At 37.9% G+C, this 12582-nt stretch overlaps 1 protein-coding gene across 1 annotated transcript; it reads left to right on the top strand.

Moving 5' to 3' along the window:
* Window positions 1-2625: 2625 nt before the first annotated feature.
* gmfg (glia maturation factor, gamma) lies at window positions 2626-11949 on the top strand. The gene is made up of 7 exons (XM_036557104.1): window positions 2626-2852; window positions 7356-7452; window positions 7970-8019; window positions 9283-9332; window positions 9626-9708; window positions 9969-10042; window positions 11105-11949. The coding sequence occupies exons 1-7, from the start codon at window positions 2850-2852 to the stop codon at window positions 11174-11176; spliced, it is 429 nt and encodes a 142-aa protein (XP_036412997.1). The 5' UTR covers window positions 2626-2849; the 3' UTR covers window positions 11177-11949.
* The last annotated feature ends 633 nt before the right edge of the window (window positions 11950-12582 follow it).

Raw genomic sequence — 12582 nt, 5'->3', positions numbered from 1 at the left:
AGTGGACTTGTGTTTGCGGTTCGTTGTAAAGCCCGGACGTGGATTGGAAGGCCCCAAAGCGTGGAAAACGTGATATTTTTAAAGTTTTCCTCACTTTTTTCTTTTAAATGTTGCAGTATATGATGAATGTATAAGAACTGTCAACGTTTCGGAGCATATATGGAAAGTAAACGGCTTGTTTTTTAATTGTCTTTTTTGTTTTGTCAAGAAAAACTGGCGCACTTGCTGCAGTTTAGCCCCGCCCACTCACGCCGAAGTTGTAAGGAGTGCTTTGGAGATGATGGGAGCCAATCAGAACATAGCTCATTTACATATGTCATTCTTAAAGGCACCATAAGAAAAAAAAGAAGTCATGTTTATTTATAAGGGATAAAGAGAGGCTGGAAAACGGTCAAATAAAAATGAATTATGGCAGTGTTTGTTATATTAAACCACACAAATGTGGTTTATAACACCATAACAAATATGACTGGACCTCATGGGGAGGAATAAGATGTGAAAAATGTAGGATATGGGCACTTTAAGGAATTAGGAATAGGAAATAAAGGATCACATGCAGCGAAAAAAGCACTTAATTATGAATTATTTATTTATTTCATTCATTATCAGCAAAACAGTTAATATTGCAGTATTTCCAGATGTTATAAACAGAAATTGTGTGGTGTTTTGTGAATGGATGCCAGCTAAATGCAAAATTATGTTGCATTCATGCTTCTATTCTTTAATCATTAAAAATGCCCTACGATCCTGTTCACACTAAACACTATGATTCGGTTTGTGAAACTGATTTAAAGCTGAAAGGGGTTTTATTGTCAAATTGCCCCCTACACTCTCAGAAAAGATGGTTCTTTAAGGGTTCTTTAGTAAAGACAATGGTTCTGTGTGCCATTTCACCATGCACCAAAAGGGGAAACAAATATAGCAACAGCGAGGGTTCTTGTAAGAACAGAAGAATAATTTTATATATAGAACCTTTTTGAAAATTGTTCTATATAGGTTTTTCTATTGTTACAAGAACGCGTTTTGATGCTATATAGAACCATTGTCAACACTTTCTCCATCAGTCTAAAGAACCATCTCACCATGCAAAGAACCATTCAAGCATGCAAATTGTTCTTTCAGTGTTCATGGTTCTATACAGAACCATATTCTTTACAATAGAACCCTTGAAGAACCATCTTTTTTTAAGAATGTTGAACTTATGGTTCCATACAGAACCATACTTTTTACTAAAGAACCTTTGAAGAACCATTTTTATGAATGTTGAACCTATGGTTCCATACAGAACCACACTCTTTACTAAAGAACCTTTGAAGAACCATTTTTATGAATGTTGAACCTATGGTTCCATACAGAACCACACTCTTTACTAAAGAACCTTTGAAGAACCATTTTTTTATGAATGTTGAACTTATGGTTCCATAGAGAACCATATTCTTTACTAAAGAACCCTTGAAGAACCATTTTTTATGAATGTTGAACTTATGGTTCCATACAGAACCACACTCTTTACTAAAGAACCTTTGAAGAACCATTTTTTATGAATGTTGAACTTATGGTTCCATAGAGAACCATCCTCTTTACTATAAAACCTTTGAAGAACCATTTTTTATAAAAATGTTGAACTTATGGTTCCATAGAGAACCATACTCTTTACTATAAAACCTTTGAAGAACCATTTTTATAAGAATGTTGAACTTATGGTTCCATACAGAACCATATTCTTTACTAAAGAACCCTTGAAGAACCATTTTTTCTGAATGTTGAACTTATGGTTCCATAGAGAACCACACTTTTTACTAAAGAACTTTTGAAGAACCATTTTTTTATGAATGTTGAACTTATGGTTCCATAGAGAACCACACTCTTTACTAAAGAACCCTTGAAGAACCATCTTTGTTTAAGAGTTTAAGACTTAATGAGAGGAACTGAATCTCTTACGCTGTATAATTCAGTGAGATGCAGTTCAGCTATGATGTAAATTCTTTTGAGGTCGGTGAAAAAGTCTGAGAAGGTAAATAAACATGTTCGCTTCTAATTAAACCGAGAGAAAAAGGACAGAAAGAAGCCCAGAGTGAAGAGTGTGGGTCAGGATTGCCCCCTGGTGTCCATCCCATGTCACTACAGCCTGTGTTGAACAGCAGAGGTTTTCAAACCTAGACCTCACATCCAAATCTGGTAGCAGTGACACAGTACTGCGCTGAGAACGATGCCCCACCCAAATATCTGGACAACAGCTGTTCTGTGGTCAGAAACGAACCGGTGATGAATGGAGTTGAGGAGGGTGATAAACAGGCTACAGTCTGTAACTGTTCACTTACATACGTAAAGTCGGTGTTTCTAATAAAGTGGTCACTTAGTAGAAGCCCAGGTTAGGTGTTTCTAATAAAGTGGCCAGTTAGTGCAAGCGTAAGGTAGCTGTTTCTAGTAAAGTGGCCAGTTAATGGAAGCACAGAGTAGGTGTTTCTAATAAAGTGGCCAGTTAGTGGAAGCACAAGGTAGGTGTTTCTAATAAAGTGGCCAGTGAGTGGAAGCACAAGGTAGGTGTTTCTAATAAAGTGGCCAGTGAGTGAAAGCACAGAGTAGGTGTTTCTAATAAATTGACCACTGAGTATGAGTTCAAGGTGGGTGTTTCTAATAAAGTGGACATTTAGTGGAAGTGAAAAGTTGGTGTTTCTAATAAAGTGGCCAGTGAGTGAAAGTCATTTAAATACTGCTGCTGCTGTCATTCTTCTCGAGTTAGTGCCCTCCCCGTTCTGTGTGCAGTCTGGGATGTCAGCAGCATCCTGTCACAAGCTCGCCGCCGAAGGAGGAACTAGGTTAGCCTGCGACCCAGAACAGCGTGCAGAATGGTAAGAGACGTGCTTTAACTTTCAGACTCGGTCTAGTACACTGTGGACCAAGTGGAACAAGTATTAAAGCTAATGAAGTGTGTATTCTGCAGTTTTAACCCTCTAGAGAGATTTTTTGGTACTGATTTTGGTGCAGTCACCTCCGTTCCCCGCCTTGTTTTCAACTGTAGAGGAAGTTTCGACAGCAATAACATTTCCTGCCGCACTGTTTAACCGACACAGCGCACATATTCACTTCAATAATGCATCTGCAGCACATATATTATTCAGCAGGCCTGGGCTGCCGTCGGTGGCCAAGAAAAGCTGTGATGGATGGTATTTTTTGCTCTCTGGAAGGGTTTTTATTTCATTTTTGGGGGGATTTTACAGCTAAACTAAGAGAATCTTTTGTTAAATTAAATGCTGTTTTATCTACAGATTAACAAGACGTCTCTAAACTATCATTTAAGTGATGCAGTTTAGCTCTCGGCCTTTGTTCTGCTTTCTTTTTACAGATAAAATTAAAGGTGTGCATTCAGTCACATGACTGTCATCTATTGCCTTTCATTACTTATAACTGGCAACCCGTAGCAGATATTAAAGGGCACATATCACGGAAAACTCAAACGTTTTTTTTTCGAACAAAAGATTAGGATTTAGAGTTTCACAACTCTAAATTTCACTTCCCAGTCCTCACAGTCCATGTATGGCAGCTAAACTTGCGAAAACAATCGTGCATTGTGGCTGTGACATCACAACCATGAATGCATTTACCTGTGACAACCAGTTCGTCGCCTGCGATAGTCTAGCCCCACCCATTCCCGCTGGAGTGAATGTTGCTCCAGCCTGATGTTCATTTTCGGCCTAAACTGTAGTGTTTGTTTTGTACAGGACAGGACAGCCAATCAGAATAGAGCTCATTCGCATATTGCTGCTGTCGGAAGAAAACCTTTTATCTCCATTTTTGGCGTTTTTCAGTTTTTGACATAATTTGAAAATACCTGTTGTCCTTTACATTGTGCGGAAATTTCATGAAGAATGGACCAAAAGAAACGGCTCAAAATGACTTGGGGAAAAAGTCTGGTTCCATTGACTTACATTAAAAGTAAAGCATGTTTTTTCCTTCTTCTGTAAAGTCACCATTTTGGAGATACAAGGTTTTCTTCCAACAACAGTGATATCTACATCTATTAAAAGAATGGTTTGGCGAAAAAACACAGTTTCTACAGATTTTCCAATTTTTCCTCAAATGTTGCTTCTGTACTTCAGTGCTGGAGTTGCAAAGCTAATGTTGCTCATACTAGACGTCAATAGATAGATAGAACTTTATTCGTCCCGAAGGGAAATTGCAGTGTTTCAGTAGCAACACATATAATTGCACATAAACTAACATAAACTATGCAGAAAAATAGAAAATAGAAATAAAAATAGACATGAGTTAAAGTACAAGAGAAATAAAAAGTATATCTGTTTACATATTTACACGGCATATGAGACAGATTTGTTGTATTTACATGAGAGCAGGCCCTGAGTGGTGTGAGGTTGTCTAATAACAATTAGTTAGAGTTGCAGCAGTATTACAGTGTACAGTGCGCAGTGAGAGTCATTACAGTAGTAGTTGTGATATATTACACAGTGTGTATTAACAGGAGAGGAGATATAGTGATGAGGTTCAGCACAGTTCAGACAGCAGGAGATCAGTACCGTCTCTGCAGTGAGGAGACTCGCTGTAGAGCCGTATATCAGTGGGTAAGAAAGATCTCACACGGCCTCTTTAACACAGCTCAGCTGCAACAGTCTGACCTGAATGAGCTTCTCTGTTTATCCAGTGTAGCATGCAGGGGGTGTGAGGTGTTGTCCAATATGGCTAACAGCCTGTTGAGCGTCCGCTGTTCTGCCACAACCTCCAGAGAGTCCAGCTTGACTCCTACAGCAGAGCCAGCCTTCCTAATCAGTGTGTTTATTTTGTTCAGAGCACTGTTGTTGATGCTGCTGCTCCAGAACACAACAGCACAGAGTAAAGCACTCGATACAGCAGACTGGTAGAGTCCATAGGAGCTCAGTGCCACACCAAAAGACCTCAGCCTCCTCAGGAAGTAGAGACGGCTTTGACCTCTCTTGTACACTGAGAGTGTTACAGCTCCAGTCCAGCTTGTTGTCTAAGTGCACACCTAGATACCTGTAGGTCTCAACAACCTCCACATCAACTCCATCAATAGTCACCCAAATCTTTTCTGTAAATGCAGCCTAAAACCTTCTCTCAATGCGCCGAAACTGCATCCAGCTTTTCAGTAAGACACAGTGTGACTTACTGTGAGCTATAAAAATGAATGGCCTTCACGCAGTGTAGCTGTGGGCAGCCAATTTAGACAGCAGTGGTGTTGCGCCGACCGCCTGGCATATATTTTCGATTCATAAACAGCTGTTAATTTCAATTTTTGGATGGAAGACACATTTTTATAAATAGAAAAATGACAGAATTTTCAAATGTAATCTACTGTGTACTGAACCACATCAACAAGTCCGAGTGACCTTAATGAAGACCGGCAAGAGGTTTGAGTTGAGTCGAGAGAAGTTTTGGGGATGTATTTACAGAACTGATTTGGGTGACTATTGACTTCTAGTGTTAGCACAGTTAGCCTTGTAGCTCCAGGGCTAAAATAAAGAATGAAAATTTTAACTTGACTTGGCTGATCGGCTACATCTGGCATGATGCTGCTTTCATGACACATTTGAACTCTCGGCTTCCTACTTTATTCACACAACTTCACCAGTTGTATGCTAGAAAATATGGAAGTTCACAGAAAGCTGGTGCTTGTTTGGCTGCTGTGAGCATATAAAACGCTTTTTAAAAGCTTTTACAAGAGGCTTACGAAGTTGTTGGGTTAGTGCTTTATTGATTTTAAGAGTGGACGTAGGATATTACTGTTAATATAGAGCGGAAAGTGAGAGGACACAATTATGCAATTATCCTGCATTTAATGATAGCATTTCATAACAAAAAGAAACTGTAATATTCTTCCAACACAATATCTCTTCTGTAATATCAGTATAAGACACTATCCCTTGTGTAATATCAGTCTATTACAATATCTCTTCTGTAATATCAGCTTTTTACAATATTCATTCTGTGATATCAGCTTATTATAATATCCCTTCTGTAATTGCACCTTATTACAATAACCCTTCAGTAATATCAGTCTATTACAATATCCCTTCTGCGATACCAGTCTATTACATATCCCCTCTGCAATACCATTCTATTATCATAATATCAGCCTTTTACAATATCCTTTCTGTAATATCACTCTATTATAATATCCCATCTGTACCATTGGTCTTCTATGTTATTCCATTTGTAATATCAGTGTTAAAACATCCCCTCTACAATATCAGTCTCTTGCAATATCTATTCTGTAATATCAGTCTGTTACAATATTCCTTCTGTGATATCAGTCTATTACAATGTCTTACGTGTAATTTCACCTTATTACAATATCTCTTCAGTAATATCAGTCTATTACAATATCCTGTCTGCAATATCAGCTTATTACAATATCTCAGCTGTACTATCACTCTGTTACGATATTCCATTTGTAATATCAGTCTTGTACAATATCCCTTCTGTAATATCACTGTATTACAATATCTCATCTGTAATATCAATCTATTACAATATCTCGTCTGCAATATCGTATTATTACAGTATCCCATCTGTACCATCAGTTTGTTACAATATTCCATTTGTAATATCACTCTATTACAATATTGCTCCTCTAATGTCAGTCTATTACAATATCCCTTCTGCAATATCAGTCTCTTACAATATCCCTTCAGTAATATCAGTCTGTTACAATATCCTTTCTGTAATATCAATGTTACAATATCCCTTCTGTAATTTCACCTTATTACAATATCCCTTCTGTAATATCAGTCTATTACAATATCCCTTCTGTCATATCAGTCTATTACAATATCCCTTCTGTAATTTCACCTTAGTACAATATCCCTTCTGTAATATCAGTCTATTAGAATATCTCTTCTGTAATATCAGTTTGTTACAATAACCTTCCTGTAATATTAATGTTATGATATCAGAAATAACGTCATGCACAAAAAAAAACGTAAAGATCTGTGTAAAAGCCTAAAACATGCTGTTACTAACTGTTCTATGATGCCACCATGCTGGCGTGTTGTCATGGAATTGCAACTAGGAGCTCTTTCTGAGCAGGAATTAGAAGTTGGGTGGTTGTTATAAGTCAGAAAATTAATGAACGCAGTATTAGTGGAGAATTTTGTAAATTTGACCAAAACTGATTGCTAAATTCTTACGAATAAAGAGGGGTTTGGAGAAGGATGTGTAAAAATGTATTAAAATGACATTTTTGGTACATAAAACCACACAAATTCAGGAAATCTAAGGAAAAAAAATAAAACACAAGAATGTGGGCCTCTTAATAAGTTCAGCTTTGAGCGACTTGCAGATAAAAAATGTAACACTGATTCATTTTTATGCCATTTCAGTCGAGCTCACTGGTTGTGTGTGAAGTGGACCCAAGCCTGAAGGAAAAACTGAAGAAGTTTCGCTTTCGGAAGGAGACCACGAACGCCGCCATACTGAGTAGGTGTCAACACCAAACGTCCTAAATTATGAGGAAATCTGTATTTTTCAGCTCTCTACAGCCCCCATCACTGGGATACCTGCTCAAAGCCTGATATCCTGAAGGGAAACAGAAGTGGAGCCATCAGGAGCTCCAATCCTGCTCCACAGATCTGAGATATTATAGATCTGAACATGCAGTTCATACTGGGTTCACCTACACAACCATAAAGAAGCCCTTTTGAGAAAAGCTTTGGGAGAAAATCACAGTTTAATCCCAAAAGTAGTCGAGCCACAACCTGCTTGGCACAATTTAGCACAATGCTAATAGGTGGGGTATTAGTTTCCATTTTAGCTACCTTAGCCTTGTAGCTTCAATGCTAAAACTACAGAAGTAAACTCCAGACATCAAGCATGTCTTGACTGATTAACTACATTTAAGTGGTTAAAATGTGCGAAAGAAATATTAATTTAACTATTTCTATTTCACAATATTAAAACATGATATTAAAACTAAATTATTTTTTTGTTTTCTCAGTCAAAATTGATATGGAAAAACAACTGGTCATCTTAGAAGAGGAGTATGAGGTATGTTCTTGACCCTCCTTCAGTCTGAGGAATTTGTTATATCACTTTGTTCCAATATACATTTATGATATCTCTTCTCTAATATCAGTCTGATAGGATATCCCTTCTGTAATATCAGCCTGTTATAACATTCCTTCTCTAATATCAGTCTAATAGGATATCCCTCCTCTAATATTAGTCTATTACAATACCCCTTCTGTGATATCAGTCTGTTAGGATATCCCTTCTCTAATATCAGTCTGATAGGATATCCCTCCTCTAATATTAGTCTGTTACAATATCTCTTCTGTAATATCAGCCTGTTATAATATCCCTTCTCTAATATCAGTCTGATAGGATATCCCTCCTCTAATATTAGTCTGTTACAATATCCCCTCCGTGATATCAGTCTGTTATGATATCCCTTCTCTAATAGTCTGATAGGATATCCCTTCTCTAATATTAGTCTAATATCTCTTCTGTAATACCAGCCTGTTATATCCCTTCTCTAATATCAGATCAGTCTGATAGGATATCCCTCCTCTAATATCAGTTTGATAGAATATCCCTTCTGTGATATCAGTCTGTTACAATATCCCTTCTCTAATATCAGTCTGTTACAATATCCCTCCTGTAATATTAGTCTGTTACAGTATCCCTTTTCTAATCAGTCTCTTACAATATCTCTTCTGTAATATCAGCCTGTTAAAATCTCACTACTGTAATATCACAGTTACCATATTTTTTCTGTAATATCAGTCTGTTACAATATCCTTTCTCTAATATCAGTCTGTAATGATATCCCTTCTGTAATATGTCTGTTACAATATCCCTTCTCTAATATCAGTCTCTTACGATATCACTTCTATATCAGCCAGCCAAAATGTCACTTCTGTAATATCTCAGTTATGAGATCCCTTCTGTAGTATCATTATCATAGAATATCCCTTCTCTAATGTCCGTCTCTTACGATATCCCTTTGTAATATTGTAAGGAATTGTAAGGAATATCGTAAGAAACTGATCTGTAATATGTTTCTTACAATATTCCTTCTCTAATATCAGTCTCTTATGATATCTCTTCTGTAATACCAGCCTGTTAAAATCTCACTTCTGTGATATCAGTTACAATATCCCTTCTGTAATAACAGACTGTCACAGTCCGTTACAATACGATATCCCTTTTCTAATCAGTCTTTTTACTCAGTCCTTTTTGCAGCTTTTTACAGTGACCGTTGTCTAATATTGGTTCTCTAACTGTGAAACATTTATTTACATGTTGCAGGACATCTCACTGGATGACCTGAGGGAGGAGCTTCCAGAGCGACAGCCCAGATATCCTTACCATTTTGATATATAAAGAAATAAAATTTGTTATTTAAATATGAATTAATATAATTCATACTTCTGTACAATTTTATTGTTTTCAAACTAAACTGACAGTCATTTAGTGGACTGGTGTTTCTTATAAAGTGGACAGTGTGGACATAGTAGGTAGGTGTTTCTAATAAAGTGGCCAGTGAGTGGAAGCACAAGGTTGGTGTTTCTAATAAAGTGGTCAGTTTGTGGAAGTACACAGTAGGTGTTTCTAATAAAGCGGCCAGTGAGTGACCTTAACTGAAGTGCACATACATAGTGTACAGTTACAAGCTGACACACTCAGATGGGCGAGTGTCGTATCCGCTGTGCTTCATCTTCTCCAGCCCTGTAGGTGAGTCTGACCTCCGCACTTCACTATCACTCCATCATTAATCCACTATGTTTCACTTTAGCCCTGGTTTAAGAAGTGAAATGAATAGAAATGATGCAGAAATACATCTTTAATGCTTTATGTCATATACAGACGTGCTGTGAGATCAGATCATAACTCAGGAACGTCGTTGGTTTCCCAGAAGAACAAGAAACTTTTATTAACTAAACCTTGTTGTGAAACAGGGTGTCTCTTTGTAATAAACGTGGTTTTCTGAACAGGCTGCAAACCTGAACAGCAGATGATGTACGCCGGCAGCAAAAACAGACTGGTCCAATCAGCAGAGCTGACCAAGGTAAACATCTCTAATTCCCAGCCTGGTAGGGAGGAGTTTGAACGATCAAAGTCATGAACGTTTTTAAAAAAAGGAACAGTAAATCAGAATTTTTGATAAGCAGTGTAGCTTCTCACTCACGTTATACATTCTCATATTTTCAAAAACCATGAGGCGTCTGAACTCCTCCGCTAGTGGGCAGTTCATGGCCGTTCACAGGTGCACAGAAAGACTACTGCAGCCGTCTAAAGGCTACCAAACACTGCAAAAGGAACTGCATGCAGCTTCAGTGTTTTGGGGGGTAATTTTTAAATACATTTCACACAATGAATGTGTTTATATGCATCTAATAATCCGAAAACTGCAGAAAATCGGATTTTGTCAGTAATCCGATCAACAAGTTTACATGCACTTGAGTAATCAGATAATGCGGGAAACTCCAGGTCTACATGAGTCAGACAGTAATCAGATTTCTGCTTTACAACCATCCAATAAAATCAAATGTAACGAAAAATCAAACTTCATGCCGCGGCTTTTTATTTAAACTTTGCGCCACTTTACCTGAAAATATGAACATACATCATCTAGAAGATGAAGAATATTTAAATCTTTCTTTTAATCGAGAATGTATTTGGTTTTAGCGTCGCTCCAGAAAGTGTTTCTTGCGGCGGCGCTGCTCGCTTATTTCTGGTACCGCCATCTGTTTTCGCACATGCGCAGGCTGAGAAATCCGAAAGAAATCAGAGTAAGAGTTTACATGCACTGAATCTGATTACTGAGCTGAAATCCAGCCTCTTTATCTGATTTCTAGATAGGAGTACGGTGTTTACATGGCAGTTATCGGATTATTAAGTGCATGTAAACGCACTCATTGTGTCCTGATTTTAAAAACTGCTTACTATCCCAGCCCTAATTAATTAATCAATCAGTCAATACATTGAAAATCTTTCCATTTCCACCACCTGCTCAGAGCGACACCTCCCAAACTCAGTCGTCGGTGCTTGGACCCCTAATTACACAAATCTTGCTAGATCATCCATTCAGGTTCAGCCCACTGATGCTCCTTCTTCTCCTTCTCCGCAGGTGTTCGAGATCCGGAACGCAGACGACCTGTCTGAGGAGTGGCTGAAAGAAAAACTGTCTTTCTTTCGCTGATTCGCTCTGTTCATCATCAGAGGAGCTGATGCTCATTTTAACGTCGACTTTTACGTTTTTGGTACCAGTTTTGTGGAAAACCACATTTTTCTAAGACTTTTGTTAAATTTAAAAACGTGCCGTTCACTCCTCCGTCCACAGCTGCCAAAACAGCCTGTTTGGAATTCTTTGTTGTTGTTTTTTTTGTGACATCACAAAAACCAATGCATTTTCATATCTATATCCGCCTATTCAGCCTACAGCAGTTTAGCCCCGCCCACTCACACAGACATCATCAGAAGTGTTTCGGCTCAGACTACTTCTGGAATCAAGCGCAATACAGAGCAGCCAATCAGAACAGAGCTCATTTACATATATCACTTAAAAAGCACAGCCTGTTTATTCCAAATTGATAGAGGTTAAAAAATAAATGGTAAAGTTTATAAAATGACTGTTTTTGGTGTGAAATATGAAAAATAACAGTGATTAGGGTCCCTTAACAATGCAGATGTTTTATTGTTATGAATCGTCATACGACTGTTTTTCCTGTTGATTGAAAATGATTAATTAAGGTTAAATACACTGAAAACGAGTCTGTGGATCCAGCACTTCATTACGCTGATATACAGGCCGAGTTAATGTAACACATCACAGCAGGGAGGGAACTTTCTACCTGCAGTTCCAGCAACAAACAAGCTTTTGCTTTTTTCTGTTATTCTGGAATCTTAAAAAAAGATGTTTTTTATATTTTGCAGTGTAAAATGAATAATAAATCGCGTGCTCTCTGAACTGACCCATTTATCCATTTCATATTTTGTCTGTTTCCCGTCTGTCTGCTCGGGTCATTCTCACAAACATGACAAACTCTGGGACCAAGCTTGAAATGAAAAGACTAAAACCGTGTTTTCTGAATGATTAACTGATGTTAAATCGATTTTTAGTAACATTTTCCTGACCACATTCTGGTAAGATAAAAAAAAAATCATTTTTCCCCCCCAACTCTTCTTTTCACAGTCTGTACACTGTTGTCAGACTAAGTATTTTAAAGCTAATTATTATAATATAGATGTGGCCACAGTGTGGACACCCCTCCTAATTGTTGAGTTCAGGTGTATATAATCAAGCACATAGCCTTGCAGTCTCCACAGATGAACACTGGCTGTAGAATGGGTCGTACTGAAGAGCTCAGTGACTTTAAACATGGCGCTGTCATAGAAACCTCCGCTATAACTGTAATTTCTTCCCTGTTAGAGCTGCCCTAGACAACTGTAAGTGCTCTTTCTGTGAAATGGAGGCGTTTACGAGCAACAGCAGCTCAGCCACGAAGCGGTAGACCACGCCAACCCACAGCAAGTCTCTTATAAACATCATCAACACCCTCCGATTTCTTGGATTGGAATTAGGTCTAGAAATCCGATTAAGAAATC

This window comes from Colossoma macropomum, unplaced genomic scaffold, assembly GCF_904425465.1.
Source record: "Colossoma macropomum unplaced genomic scaffold, Colossoma_macropomum, whole genome shotgun sequence".
NCBI classification, from domain to species: Eukaryota; Metazoa; Chordata; class Actinopteri; order Characiformes; family Serrasalmidae; genus Colossoma; species Colossoma macropomum.
The sequence above is the reverse complement of the archived record's forward strand: the minus strand, read 5'-3'. Positions and strand labels throughout refer to the sequence as shown.

What these genes read in the sequence shown, in the direction of transcription:
- gmfg (XM_036557104.1), top strand. An exon ending in CACGAACGCCGCCATACTGA is followed by an intron (nt 7,453 to 7,969) that starts GTAGGTGTCAAC and finishes TTGTTTTCTCAG; the next exon opens with TCAAAATTGATATGGAAAAA. An exon ending in TCTTAGAAGAGGAGTATGAG is followed by an intron (nt 8,020 to 9,282) that starts GTATGTTCTTGA and finishes TACATGTTGCAG; the next exon opens with GACATCTCACTGGATGACCT.